The 16,049-nt window shown below is 43.7% G+C and overlaps 1 protein-coding gene and 1 long non-coding RNA gene across 3 annotated transcripts in view; one reads left to right on the top strand and one right to left on the bottom strand.

Annotated features, from left to right (window-relative positions):
* LOC138938060 (uncharacterized) overlaps positions 1 to 16,049 on the bottom strand; it is a 216,580-nt gene that overhangs the window by 86,084 nt on the left and 114,447 nt on the right. The window lies entirely within an intron of this gene.
* Positions 4,047 to 16,049, top strand: part of LOC138938059 (netrin receptor UNC5C) — a 30,367-nt gene continuing 18,364 nt past the window's right edge. The window contains exons 1-2 of one of the 2 annotated variants that reach the window (XM_070304788.1): positions 4,047 to 4,562; positions 13,834 to 14,056. In XM_070304788.1, the coding sequence (XP_070160889.1) occupies positions 13,975 to 14,056 (82 nt within the window). In that variant the 5' untranslated portion in view covers positions 4,047 to 4,562; positions 13,834 to 13,974. The remainder of the gene's footprint in view (positions 4,563 to 13,833; positions 14,057 to 16,049) is intronic. The other variant, XM_070304789.1, reaches the window with a different exon arrangement.

Below are 16,049 nucleotides of genomic sequence, written 5' to 3'. Positions count from 1 at the left end.
AATCTTCGAAGGTCCTCTTTCTCTTCGCACGCGGTCAGAACTTATCCTCGAATATTTCGAATGCATCGACTGGACACGGCGTATTCATCTTCTATGTCTTTTCGTCTCCCCCGATATCTTCGTGAAACCTCCGAGACGCCTAGGTAGGGTACACGTCGAGCGAACATTTTTCATCTTGCTCTTTCTCTCCTAGTTTTTTTCCTTACTTTCCTGCTTCTGCTTTGGACCTTTTTTTACGAGAAATGGAACAAGCTCGAATTTCACTCGTGGGGTCTTCGAAGAGACTCGTAATTCTAGATGGTCGACATCGATTTTCCTCTTGAAAATTAATGGATACGCTGACACACGCAAAAAAAATTATATTCTACTCTACTGAGTTTCCTACGATTTTACCGCACGTCAATTTCATCGATGCGATCATAGCATTTCCGATTAATTGTACCGCGTTTCTATTTCTCGTCTTATCTCTTTTTTAAATTAATTTTTATACTATTCAGATTATATAAAAAAATGCTTATTATATAAAAAAAATTTTGAATTTAATTTCATAAACATCATTTAATCATTTCGTGACATATTCATAACAAAATATTCTATATATATTTATATATTAAATACGAATATATTTTTATGTTTATGTAAACCGGCTTGCCTCTCTCACCCCCGATTCGATTCAACCATAGAATTTCTCGTCTGGTTTTCTCAAGGGGAGAACGATACGGGAGCGGCGGCATCTTCGAGTTCCGTTGACCTCCTGGCGAAACGAAACGACCTTACAAGAGTTTCCTCTTAAGAAAAGCAACCTACGAGAGCGAATACGAGAGTCTGAGAAAAAAATATTCTACGACTTGTCGGGGGAAACCTTCGACGAGGTGCTTCTGGGTGAATTCCGCACAAGGAAGAGACTTGTTATATATCTGGGCCTCGAAATGTACGTTGGCAACTTTTTAGTTTCCGGTTGATAAGGACCGATTTCCGACGGGTTTTTTTTTAGAGGACGATTATATTTTGACGACAGTGTGCCTGCCGCATATCATAAAGTAACAAAAAGAGACTTTTAAATGTGAAATGATTTATGAGCGTCACATGCAACTGAGACTTTCGAGAATGAATGCATAACACACGTTATCGCGATTGGCCAAATCAATTTTTTTTAGCCACGATCATCCTAAAAATCACAGAACCCATATCTATTAACAATAGCGTAAAAATATACACATAATTACGTAGCGGTAAACAAAGTACACCGATAAATACATCTGTCAAATTAAAACATATTAATAATTTTTTCAGCAAAGTCGATGATAAAAATCCATTACTTTTTCATAACTTAAAAATAATAGAGAGTCTCTTCGATTGTTTACGATAACGATGTATAAGCGCATTCGTTACGCATTAAATACTTGTGAGAAATGATCATTTGTTGATGATTCGTCGCTACCATGTTCCTTTCGAGACACGTTATAACGTTTCGAAGAGGAAGGCATAGAATTCAATAGAATCGTACGTAAGACCGTCGGGGAACCCGGCGACCATTTCGAAGGACTGTATCATGGTCCAGGCATATTCAACCCCCGCTGTTAAGCGGCTTCGTGACGCCAGACGGGAGGGGGTGTGGCACGTGAAACACCCTTCGGGATTCTGCGGTCATCCCCGGCCGTCGGCAGCCTTTAAAGCTCCACGCACAACGAACGTGGGCATTATGCAGACTCGAGACTACACGGGCTGTTACGGAACCGCCCCGTAATGGGATAAAAATAACCGTGTTTATATAGGATTACGAGGTGATCATCTTCTCCATTCGAGACTCTACGTAAAGCTGCGACAAAAGGGGTTTGCTCGAAGGGTACAATTTTTCATCTCTCTCGCTCGCTATATTATTGTCTATTTAAAAAGACTCTCATTTATCGATTAGAAATCGTATAACAGAGGAATACAAACGACAAAACGCGCGGCACATCGTGTTACTATGTTATCAAGATCAGAGATACGAGCTTAACATTATCGGAAATAAAAATACGTAGACAAAGAATTTCCGCTACTTCAAATCTGTTTAATTAATATTTTTTTATAAATATACACAAATATATATATATATATATATCTTCTTTTTTTAAAGAATTACGGAAGTATGTAAAGAAAACTACGACAAGTCGGAAAGAACAAATAAATTTTTCACTGCGATATCGCATAAGATATGTGTATTCAGTTACTATAGCTTCCGCATTAATATTCTCATAATCTACATATTTTTAATATTAATTCTTCTCTCTCTCTCTCTCTCTCTTTCTTTTTTTCCCTCTACTTTAAAATATCTTTCATACATTGAATCTAAGTAAAAGAAAAATCCAGCATTTTCTATTACGTTCGACGAATATCCGACATATATCGTATGAAAATATAATATATTCAAAAAAAGAAAATAAATACAACGTAAGAAAGAGTCTAAAAATTCAATGAAATATCGATCGATCAATTAGACGAGCTCAAATCAAAATGTCTCTCATATTTGTCGCCCGATAATGAAAACATTTAAAATTAAAGAGATTATATTTTTCGCACAACTTATCCTTCCGGAACCCATCCCCTTGAATGTTTTCCGACATTCTCTTCGATCTCTGGGAGAGAAAAGGGGGGCGATATCGAGCTATCGATGAAACTGTATGTTTGTCTTTGTAACGCGTGCGTTAACGAGATACAGCGGTTGGATATCGAGGATTATTTGATTACAATCACAAATTTGCATGAATTTACTTGCCGGAAGTCTCTCACAGTTAGCCATTCTCTCTCTCTCTCTCTCTCTCTCTCTCCTTCTCCTCTCTCCCTTTGTACCATGACCACGATATTACCTCTCTATCTTTTTGACGAACCGTACCGATCGGCGGTTAGGGAAGAAGGGACGAAACTGGAGCGGGGAAATGCATGAAAATGAACATTATTAAATTGTTCTTTCAAATTGACCAGGATCAAACTAAAACGCGCTTGTATCCGATTCCACGTATATTGTATCCGAGTACACATATATACAGTACCGTGACGAGGTTGAATTTGTGTGTTAATAATGGAGTTGTTTGCGGTGCCCATCTCGACAGTCAATATTTATTTATCGAACGTTGCGATACAAGTACGTTGCCACGTCGCGCTGCCGAGCGGGAAAAAGACGAACGGGAAAAAAAAAAAAAAGAACGGGAGATGGGTAAAAGGGTCACCGTAAATAAATGGCTGGTGTATTTATTTGGTGAAAAAGCAAATTTATGCACCGGCCAAAATACGGATTCTATGCCTGAGCCCCGCTGTCGAAGCGGGAAGGATAGCCCTCTCCGATTTCCTAGATTTTGTCTTTTTCTTCGGACGTATCTCTCTTTTAAAATAGAGACTAGTAATGTTTCTCTTGGCTCGATATATACTATGAGTTTCGCGCAGTCGTCAATTCAATTGTTCCACAAAATATCGTTCATAGATTTAATGCGCGAAATATATTCCTTGTCAAAACTAATTACTCGCGATCTCGTCATACATTTCTAACACGCGTATTCGTAACCAAATGAAATGCTCCAAAATTCGCCCGCGGTGTCCCTCGAGTAATCGGGGAAACAAGCAGCTTGGACAAACATTTCTACTACGAGGGTATACGATGTACCATCCGCGACAACCGGATGGGATGAATATTTAACAAAGTCCGCGGCCTTCTCTCTATACACGGAGGTATACACCTCCATCTCGTGCGGCAGTTCGGACAGCACTCTGCGGCATCCGCGTGTGCAGCAACGACTGCAGAACAGCATCCACGCTCCCACCAGCGCTCTTTTCCTCTTAGCAGCCTCTCCGCCTCTGCCGGTACCTACACCATCACGGCATCGCCTCCGCGCCGCTACTCTACTACCGCCAGCAACTACCACCACCATCACCGTCACCCACCACCACTACCATCGCCACGACTGTCCGCGATACCTCCACCACCGTCGTCAGCGACCTCCACCACCATCACCATCACCACCACGTTCGCCCAGCACCGGCGCCCAAGAGGCGAAGGGCCCCGAGCCCCGAGTTCTCCGCGCTACGAGTCAGTTGGCCGACATGAGCCGCGCGTGCTGGGGCTCCCGGTGTTTATCCGCTCTTAACGACTAATCCCGAGACGCGTACCCTCGTATATTGGGACGTGCGCGTGCACGTACCCGCTCGTGAAACATACACGAGGGGTGAAAACGACGTTTCTCACAGTTCGTACCTGTGGGGGGAGAGATTTTGACATACGGACCTCCAACTATGATTTTCGAACAGCGTGAATAGCTTCCTCATGACGGAGAAAATTTAGTGTGTTCTTTGTCAGCGCGTTGCCAGCATCACGATTACAAAGAGTTCGAGATCAATGTGAAATAGTTTATCCCTGAATTGGCGAACGAATACGTATATCGATGGTCGCGGTCTCCGGGAGTGAAGAATGACGTTACGACGCACGGTGTAACGAACTTGCAACGATGATAACGCCAGTGTCAGTGCGCAGTGGGGTTAAAGTGCCAGCCGGTTTATGGATAACCACGCTTCGCTGATTGGCTGCACGAGTAAGTGATATCCGACATTAGTTGCGTAATGCGTCGTGTAGCGAAATTTTTTTTGTACGGCGTCGATCGAGGAAATGTGTCCCGATAGCGTATGTAAAATAGTGCTTTCAAAACGCAGAATAATATAAAATGTATAGATATCTCATGACTCGTGAGAATAATATCATAAATAATATCACAAAACTGCGAAATAAAATAATAAAATTTGATCGCTATGTGCTACGATATTTTGTCGCAGTTTCAATATCAATTCAATCAAAAAGTTAAATATAAAAAAAAAATTTCTTTCAAAGAATTAAACGTATCATATATTTTTAAGCATAATTGTTTTTTAACGTTTCCTTTAAATGTGATTTAAATGCTTAAACGCTGGCTGTCTCTTGCGACATCTCAGATGTCTAATCGAGATAATTCATTATGTATTCTCTCGGGCGACTACTCGAATATTTCCGATTCATTCCAGTGACTGCACATTTTCAAAAGCCCGCTAGGGACCAAATCGAAGGATGAACGTTAGCATTTAACCCCTGCATTCCCGCTGGGCTACATCCACATACAGTCCAAAAGTCTCCGGGAGCCTATTAAAAACTCGCGGCCTGTCATAAACTCGTGCTCGTCGATCCAAGTCTCCTTCCCTCGCCTGTTCTCGGCTTCCTCCGAAATACCGGTTCTTACCAAACGCGACTCGGTGATCGCTTTCCGATATCAACTACCGGATTTGCGCGAAACGACTATAATCTTCGACCCCGCTGCTCCTCTGGCAGGTTAAAGTACGGCTGACATTACAGGTCTGCGCATCAAATGAACGAAGTCGCTGGAAAAATTATACGAGCGTCGTTAACTCGAGATATACGTTATTACTTGTTGCTTCATTGGAGCTATGTTTATATACCTCCTTTATGCCGTCAAAAAACAAAATATGCAAAACATTTTAAAACATTTTTAAATTATCTTAAATCCACTTGTTTTCTCAGCTTTACTAGATAAATCGAAATACGTACGAAATAAACTGCACGCGTAAATAAAATATCGTCCAACACGATAAATGGCTCTCGGGTGATCGGTAAATCTACAGAGACTGCGCGCGAAGAGAGAGAGAGAGAGAGAGAGAGAGAGAGAGAGAGAGAGAGAGAGAGAGAGAGAATACGCGTAATCATAAAGTATCCTCCCGTATGCACCATCGAATAAAGATTTACAAGTACTCGCGGGCACTTACTAGGATTACGTGTACAGGAGCACGTTCTTCGATACTTGGACTTAATGGCAGCGGTAAGTTGTCGGCGATTTACGTCGCCCCTGCATCTTTTACCCACGCTTTAAAATTTCGTTCTGTTGCCGCTACCTATTCCGTATCTACTCGTAAATACGCGAAATGTGTGCAACGGGGGGAAGTTTTTCGAAGAACTAGAGATTATACATCGCTATTACTACGTTTCTACATTGGCTAGATCGTTGATGGTGATTTGTACAACGATCGATTCAATCACGGCCTTTTCGACGATACCCTGGTAGAAACGATGTTATCGCGATACGTTTGCGCGCTTATAACGAGGAAAACGACGCTGTAAGCACGGCATTATCCCCAACAAATCGGTAACATTATGCTTCCAACTATTTACGGCATTTATTGGCTGCGAATCGTTAGTCGTGACACTCGCGACCCCGCAATCGCTCGTAAAGATCGCGTCTTCGTGGCGAATGAATAAATCTCTTGGAATGGAAAACGCTCGATACAAGACAAGCGCACTCGTTCATTGAGCGAGCGTCGTTAATTAATAATATCGCGCTATCTCTTTAAACTGCGACGGTAGAATGTATTAATAATATTAATGGCACCGTACATTAATAATTACAGCTTTGTTCCACTTGGCGCCCATCATGCTCGTTAAAACAATTTCGCGTATCATTCGCAGTAAAATGTTAACTAATTACACGGTCATAAATTTCGCGATAATAAACGCGAAAAAAAATGAAACGGATGACAGAATGTTTCTCGCTGATTGTTATCCTATCGCAAACATTTATACGCGACCAGGGCTAAATCTGTGGATCGATAAATGCGATTTTGAATAACTCGGCAACGTACGATTCCATCGTTATAAATAACTTCGGAACGCGACTAAACATTTCGACCGACTACGTTGGTGGTGCTTGGCGATTGAAAGGAGGACGGACCCTATTTGACTTGGTCGGAGACGTTATTAACGACTAACCGGCCCGCTCACAGTCGCATAATGATCGCTACAACGCGGACTCGTGTATCGCGCAGAAAAGGGTTGGCACAAAAATAATGAAGCGGAGCGAGGCGCCTTATGCCAATGAGTCCCTTTATTATTTCTGCTTTTACCGCGTTTCGTCGCTTTCTGTAAATACACTGAGCGCGACACGCGCGCTTCTTTGAATGTTGCCGTCACCGACGGTTTGCCTCTCAACCAACATTGCCTTCTTCATCCGCGCCGATTCCGTATCGCCGCGCTTTCAACTTCCGCTCTTTCTCGTGTAACAAAAAATAATCATAAATGAAACAAGTTTGCGCTTTTTACAAGATACTTTTGCTTCTTTTTTGCGTTCTCATATACAAGATATACAATATATATGAAGGTAATTAATTTAAATTATTAAAACACTTTTTCACGGGAAAGGAACAAATCTTAATGAAAAATAAATACCGTGTATGAAATAGCATGAGATTTGTAAAAATACTAGTTACATTTTATCTGCTTTTTAATCTTAATAGTGAATTAATTAATAATCAAATAAAATGTTTGGCAATTTTTTTGACGCTGATTTGAAATATCGATCGATGCATTGGCAATACCAATTCATAAAAAAAGCTCGTTCCCGCTTTCCTTGCTTCCTTCGAACGTGAAATTTTAGCTTCATCGCGCGCATCGTAATGCGTTCGCGGAAACATTTCCCCCCATCGCATATATAAAAATATCATGTCGGGATATTCTGGAGTGAAACTATTACGCGAAACCTACACTCTCGAATCTCTACGGGATCCGTGTAAAGGCCAGCGGTCGGCCCGATACATACTCCCGGCACAAGTTAATACGCCATTCACACGCGATATTATTCGCGGAAGGGTACACATTGGTCACGTTCGTGTCGGGGCCGACGATTTTACGCAGACGTCTATCATTTTACGTCGCCGCCGCCGGCGTCTTCGTCGAGTGTTTCTCACCCCCGGCGCGCGCGTTTCCCCGACTTCCGTTCGCGTCTGTACGTACGATGATACGCCATACGTGCCCGGTCGAGGAGTTGGTCGCGCGGACGCTCCGTCGAGGAAGACAGGAAACTCCCTGCGTACGTGCTACGAGTGCGTGAGCCGGCCAGCAACCAATAATTGCTCATGGGCACCGTCGATCCCACGATACCCCCGCGCTTTCCGTGCTTCGACCATTAAAAACTCGGTATGGTTTCAGCCTCGTCCTTCGTTATCGTACCGTCAGGATCAACGAAGCCTGGGCCGCCACGCAGAACGCGGCCGCGATGTATCGCGGTCTCGATCAGCTCGCAGGAAACAGCGTTGTTGCATCGGCTCGAGAAGAGAACCGCGTCATCGAGAAGGGCCCACCTGGCACGCGCAAGGGGCCCCATCTGCGGCGGTCGATCCGTTCGGGGCCTCCGTGAGAACACGAGGTGCCTACCTGCCTCGAAGGAGCGCACAAAAGGAACCAGAGGGCCCGGTGTCCCTTTGCGAAAAATATATTCACGCGTCGACGAATTTCTGCGGTGGCGAAACGCGATCGTGTCTCGGAGACCGCGCGCCGGCCGATCGATCGCACGATCGATCTTTAAGGGTCCACTGGCTCGATATAGCTCAATCTGATCGAGGAACATGGCCGATACGAATCGCGAAATTCGATGAAGATGCTGATTGAACGGCAGATGTTAGGCGCTCTAAGATTATTCGATCGAACGATAACGGTGTGTCGAGCGATGTTCTTTAAAGAATTAATGTACGAACGGGAAGCACACGAGATGAAGATAATAAAGAAGCGAGTAATTTCGTTTCATTCGAATCAAATCTGCGCGAAATGCTTTTACGTATCTCCCGAATATAACGATGCGATAAAACGACATGAATAAAATACTGAAATAAAAATGCCTTTTAACGACGGTTATATCACATATGCGAAATTTTGCGTAATTCGGAATCTTTAGACGAAGGCATTGAATTTCTATCGATTACTTTATAATAAAGATTACGTGGGAATCGTCAGAAAAGTCACGCATAATGCGTAAAGCACGCAACATCCGTGGTAAACAACGGGAAGCCCTCTATCCTTTCTTACGTCGTAATATCCGAAGGCGCCGAACGCCTGAAAAATCTTGGCGCGCGCGAGAGGAGCATCCTTTTCGTTTACGTCCTCCGATATGTGCGGCCAAGGAGAGCTGCGTCCTCGTTTTCTCGTATAGCGGCTTTCGTCATATATCGTACGCATAGCTCCAGCGCGATACCGAAAGATATCTCGCCCGAGGCGCTCATAGTCATACATTATACTTTATATTCATGCAAAAACGTCAAATAACTTCCAGGCACGGTGTTTGCCTCGTCGACCAAAAGCCAGACGCGGAAAAGCGACGTTTGATCCTTCATCTAAAGTCCGGGGAAACTCGCGTTGCCAGTATCTATCGTCGACGTACGCGGGCGCGAACCGCGTCTCCACGATATATGTATTTTCGGCCCGTTCTATCCTTCTCGGCGTTCCTGTTTGCGAGATGACTACGCGCCAAAGAGCCACGTATAGCCACGTTACAGCGCAGCTGTAGCGCTCTGTGCGCGGGCGATGAAAACGATCAAAGAACCAAGGCAAGGGGGGTGTATTTCGGTGTTTGGTCGAGCGAGCAGAGCTGACGCGACGACAGAGCAGAATTTCTCCTCCCCCTTTCGTCGTGGCAACGCTCGATTTTCGAAATGCCCTTGAAAGGAGTGCGCGGACAGCCAATGGTAGATCGGGGAAACTCTTTAACCGCGGTCGCGGGGTCCTTTGATCCGTTTCCGTGTTGAAAGTTGCCAAAGATCCTTTTGTGTCGGATGCCCGGAGTCGCGACACCGTTACTTCTCCCGCGCTCGATCCCGCTCGCGCGCAAAGTAATCGCAAGAGTTCATGAATACCGCGACGCTTGATTTTACGGATTGCGCTCTTTTAAAGCCCTCCCGCGAGGCCCTTTGATCTCCCGAGTTATTACGTTTACTTTACATTGGAAGCCGAAGCACGCGCCGCGCCAAAGTTTTACTGGAATGGACGCGGGGCTGAGAGCGCGAGATAAATATCCTTGATACTCGCGAACAGATAACTTGTGTTGCTGCGCACCGCGATCTCTTGCTTAAAAGGTCTCAGTGTGAATTACGATTGAAATCCCCTCGTGTAATAAGCGCGGGGAAACAATCTTTCTTTACACGTGATCCGATAATATCGCAAAAATGGAGAGGTCAGTGACTACGTTAATGAAATATCGAGACCGCAAAAAAAGAAGCGATGAGTTATTTCTACAAACCGCAAGCAATCAGATTCATCCCGTTACAGACCATTAATAACCGCTAGACATCGATAACCACATCAGCACATCTTTGAACACCTGCAAATATCTCTCTCCTAACAATACAATTGCTTTTAAAACCGCTGAAACACGGTGCGCCTCAAAGAAGCGCATAAATGGAATCCCTTTGCCGCAGGTAGTCACGAATTTGTATACGTCCCACGAAGTCGCAAGTTTCCACTCCCGTCAAGTCCGGACCTCGCTCTCGACTCGCTTCTCTCTTTCCTCTCAGACAAGAACGATACCGTGTATTTATATAAGAGGAAAAAAAAAAAAAAAAAACGCACGATACGACACGATAAGATCGATCTGATGAAACCGCGATAATCTATCTTTGATTGAGGAGGACTCAGATCTTATGCGGATAAGACGCGCGACCCGATCGAGTTTGTGTGACTAGACGCATCTGCCCATTGGCTAAATAACAGCCAGCGAGGGAAGAAGGACCGGTATCTGGAGGAATCTACGCGGAACATCGAGAGAAAGAGAGAAAGAGGACGACGTATATAAGCACGAGGAAAAGAGACAGGCCACGGCTAAGGAAAAGAAAGGCGATACGTGCGGTCTATAAAGACGCTGCGCGAACCCACATCCCCGCGGCCGTTGCGCCGCGGGGGAGGTTGACATGTTTATTTCGCTCCGTAATCTTCTCGGATTACGTTACGGAGGAGCAAACGAGAGAGAGAGAGAGACAACGGACGCAAAGTGGAGAGAAACGAACCGAAGGAACAGTCGGCCCTCGGCGAGAGAAATTCTGGACGATATTCGTAGGTCGATGTGTGTTCTGAGGGAATCTTTTGCGGTTGTCGGTACATCCTTGAGGAATATTCGCGTGGCTTTCGCGGATTATTTCGTGGTTTCCTACATTTATGATATTCTACGCAAAACCAGTTTGCGATACACGCGACATGCATCGATGCGTTGCATATTTTTACGAAATGCGACCGGAAGCGTTTGCTGCGAAAGAATTATTTCTATCATTTACATCTCTGTGCAAATGAAACAAAAATAAGTAAATATATAAACATATTCTAATACTTTAGGACGGTTATAACTGAATGAGAATCTGTTCATTCAATTATCAGGAATTAAGAGGTTGAAATTTATGTCTGATATTTCTAATTAGCAGGCAGGATTATCGTCATTTATCTCTCGCCGGTGAATATTAAACTATTGAGAGCGCCTGACTCTTTCAACTGAAATTTATACATATAACCGCATTTATATCTATCTGACTCGATTTTTTCCACAACATAACGTCGCTCGCATCCATCGAAAATTCCTCGAAAGTGTGATCGTATATTATACGCATATATTTCCTGATTCTCCTCTGAAAGGCGACCGCATCGAGAACCGGTAGCTGTTGTATCCTTTTGACTAGGGTCCAGTTTGGTAGTCGCCCTACCTGTTGTCATACGATATTCAAGATGCATCATTTAAGCCGCTCTTGTATCGCGCTCGCTTTCTAGTTGTTACGAAAAAGAGTATCATCTTCGCTCGCTTTAGTCGCAAACGCCGACGTTGCGACGATATTGCACCAGACAGAAGACGACGCCGCGGTTTACCTCTAGGCGTGTTCGACAAAAGAAAGAGAAAATTGTAGCCAGGCTTTTCTCCGATCGGCTTTTCCAACCAAATGGAGCCCAGGACAAGAGGATTCGTGCCAACTGCAGTGTAAAATGCCATGTGGCAGTCACGCATGGCGCAACTCTGTCGAGTGTTTTAAATCTTTGAATGGATAATACCGAACACGTTTATATAAATTGAATTCTCATCCCATAGGATTAGGGCGAACTCGAGATGAGAAATCTGTGTATAGCTCAGCGATATACACGGTCATAATGCGCATATTGCACGGGTCGTCGTTGCATCGATTATTCCGCGTCGTGAATCTTCGAGAGTATTTTCGGCCCGCGTACATTGCTGGCAACGGTATATACACTAGTTTCATCGATTTTCCGAAAGCTGTTGTCGATCGAAAACGTGAAAAGCGATATCGAAGAGATTCAATCTCGTTGGAACAAAAAAAAAAAAAAACACATTGCTCGCGTTAAGAATTTACCGTAAAAAAATTGACTCAAACTTCAGACAAAATATCCGCAGCTTTTTCGCAGCGCTGTCTGAATTTTCAGAAAAATGATTCTGATGATTAAGATCAGATTGTTTGATATTTCTTCCAGACATCTAGATCTTAAAATTCAAACAAAAATGTGTATGAATTTTTAGAACATTTTTTACGATATTCGTTATACAGAATTATATATATTTTTACATGAAAAAGTTACCGCATTGAAATAAAGTACATAAATATCGTACCGTGTTAAAAATAATATTGTAATCCGATTAACTTGATTATATTTTGCACTGTATCGTTTTAAATGGAGAGTAAATTATGTTATCGTGATTATATATCCGGGGAACAAAAACTTCTATCGTGAACACGGGACTTAAAAAGGCGGCTCGCTGTTTCTTTTTTCACAGCACGCTAAATTTCACCTTATTCCATTACGCGTTTGCTCACGAGAAAGAGTTTGCTGTAAAATAGCGCTTACGGATATAATCGAGCATCTAGCGAAAAACCTTGACGAACGACATTGATAAACGATCCCTTAGTTGCGTTTCAACTAACCGACTCGTAGGATCGTATAACAGCTTGGTACTAACAAGCTTTGCATATACGCACGCCAGATGTATGTTCGCGTTCGTAAGTTTCTGCGCGAATTTTGTCGCACGATACGCATGCATCGCGTGGATTTTAAGCATCTCGCTAGGAGTTTAAAGTATCGATCGATAAGCGAGGGTAATTCTCGCGTAACATTCGAGGTGTAACGCCCTATGAAAAGCGATGTTATTTAAGCATAAATGTAGATTAATATGCGCGACGAAATATGTATACTAAAATCTTGTTGCAAAGCGATATACGTTTCGCGGACAATATATTTTATTTAAAGATAAACTCCATGAAATCTCTTTAGGCGAAGTTGACTCATGCCTGGCTTTAAATACAATACATCGAGTGTTTTAAATTTTGAATTCAAAAACATATATATATGAGTAATCTTAAGAGACCATATTTCCGATAGACGAAACACGCTTAATAATTAATTCCGACGGTTATCGATCCGGAATGCCTCCTCCTGGAAGAAACAGCATTCTCGCGTTCGAGGGAGCTATCGAAACATAAGGGGAAATTACGCCCTCTCCCCTTGGCTTTCCTTACGTTCCTTTCACGGTAGCAACGACTGGAAATGAAGGCGCCGCGAGGAAATTTCGCGTGCGGGAAAGTGTCTGCCGCCGTTGGAATATTTAAATGCCAAGGGCTACCAGCAAGGTCGTAAGTGGCACTCTCGACTTTCCTCTAACCGTCTCTTACGCTCTCCGGTAGAAACAACGTCGCGGCGACCCGATCGACGTTAAGCCCATTTCACCTCGATACTCCTTCGCCCTTCGTTGCGTGCGAGATGGAATTTTCATTTTGCGCAAAGAATATATACCTTCCATATGCGTTACGTAGTAGAAGCGAAGTAGGCTGCTTTATCGTGTTTCTCGAAATTACTAAAAGTCGCGTATATAATTTTACTTATGCTCTTTATGTCCAAGATTTATGGCGCGCACGATTATATTTCACGTTCGCAGAAAATTATTTTCTCGCGTTAACAAGAAAGCTGGATGTGCTGAAATTGCTATATTAATCAACCGTTGTTTCTCGTTTGTGTTGCAGGTGCGGGTTCGTATCAAGCCGACGAGTGGCCAGTGTTGTGTCGAGTGGCGCCGAGTGACCGAGTATTTAAGTGTGATTCCGATCGTTCCTTTACACAAGAGATGAACGAATGATCGTACCGCGGTCAATCCCTTATACGCGATGAGGCGGAAATCTTGCTCGCTGTTTCTCTTGTTCTGCGTGCTCCTACCAGGAGCGGTTCGTCCCTTCACATCCGGCGAAGGTAAGTAAAAGAGCTCCGCATATAAATCAATATTATGTGTATATAATTTCAATTTTATATATATACATGCATAGAAAGCTCCATCGCGTCGATCTCTCGTAAAACTTGAGGCTAGCTACGTCAAGGCAGCTGAGGAAGAGATCTCGTAGAAGATCGTTAAGTTTGCCATTTAACTCATGCCGAGAAGCCTATAATGATCTTCCATTCCCGTGGATACCAACAGCCATGCGGCTAAAGTATTCTCGCTCGAGGTACTCGCACCAATGTCCGAGTACTACTTTGCGCGAGTCCTGCCGGACGCAGGCGTCGGAGAAATATACAAGAGAAATTACTGTTAGACTGTAAATTACGTTGTCATTTTTTTTTTTTTTTTTACGTCGTTGATGAAACGATCACCGATGGCGTTAATTTGCCTCATCTGCTTTCAGACTTGAGACATTTATATATTTTTTGTTTTGCGGAAAAGAGAGACGAAAGAATTACACGAAACGATACAGGTATTTCAAACCGCACTCTTAATCAAATCCGCGAGAAAGAATCGTATAAATGCGTTTCTGTAAATAACGTGTGTATATATTTATTTGCAATAATTAGAACGCGACAAGTGGCTCGAAAATTCATCCGTCTACTGGGGGGATCGTAATACTCGGAGACGTAATACACCGTGATTTAGGTGTTTCGCTAACGATCGCGAAGGGAAAATGAAAACAGAGGCATGCCTTTTGCGGGCTACAGCGAGGAAGGAAAGTCGAGCGTTGCGGCTAGAGATATATGTATACGAGCAAGCGTTACGAATACGCGCGGGAATATCCGCCGCGGGAACGAGATCGAGAGAGAGGCTGCTAATTATACGGCGAGGCAGACTGACTGATTAGTCGTCGGCATAACCGGCCGGTTACATTACACCAGCCCGTTTTCGATGATGGATTATACTCTACCCTGAAGCTACTTTTGAGAACGACCTCCTGGACTATACTGTACACGTGGTGGTATGCCCCCAATGCTACGCTCTTCTTTCTTCAATCTTCTCCTCTCACCAAGGGACACAGCGGCTGACTAATTAGCGCTTCTGACATATCCTCGTCATCGTCGTTCGCGTTAACGATGGATTGTATCTACAGCGACGCGGATATTTGCCATGGTGCGCGCGCGCGCGCGTTAATGTAAAAAGGGCGAGCGATAATCAATCTCTGTTAACCGGGGACAAAAGTATCCAGTAATCTATTTTCCGCGTTCTTTCGTCAACGCATCTCTTTCCATTGTCCAAAATCTCGCTCCCACCGACTAACCGCGAGTTACCTACGTTAGCTCGCGTATATCGTGTAGTTTCCCTGGTAAACGAAAAACGGATATGTATAATGATTTAACGCTGGCGCGAAACGAAGATACAATTATGACTCGCTAACCGTTTTCTCCTCCAAGATCTAACTATATAATCTTGGCCTATACACGCGCTTGGCTCTCTCATCCTTATTATCCCGCACGAAAGGCGCGTTTGCCCAGGCGCGCGCACATCGACAGGAACAAACGGCGCCGGCTTGAAAACATTCCTTTTCCATTCCCCTGGGTACGTGCTGTACAATAGAAATCGCAACATAATGCGCGTACACGACGTACACACACGTCGTCTTCCTCTGGCTATTTTTCTCGCAGTGTGCACCGGCTAGATAAATAATTCCCATTCTGGCGCGCATCCTCACGATGGAAGCTACAACGAGCGAGGATATATTCTTCGCACGGTCACCGTTGCGAGCGAGAAATCATATCTCACACACACACACATATATATATATATATATAGGTACGCGTTGGTATACATACACGTGCTCGCGAAGCGTGCTTTCCATTTCTCACGCACGTCTCTCGGATAAGTAACAATTATCTTCAACAGACACACGTCGAGGAACAATGCGGATGTAACAACGCGGTTAAAAACGTTATGCGTGAACGCTATACATTTACTTGTCGCATATCGAAGACTTCATTGTGCATG

Source organism: Polyergus mexicanus, unplaced genomic scaffold (genome assembly GCF_030449975.1).
Source record: "Polyergus mexicanus isolate NDT 795.1 unplaced genomic scaffold, iyPolMexi1.0 SCAF_12, whole genome shotgun sequence".
Classification (NCBI taxonomy): Eukaryota; Metazoa; Arthropoda; class Insecta; order Hymenoptera; family Formicidae; genus Polyergus; species Polyergus mexicanus.
Note: the sequence above shows the minus strand (reverse complement) of the source record. Positions and strands in the feature narration are given on the sequence as shown.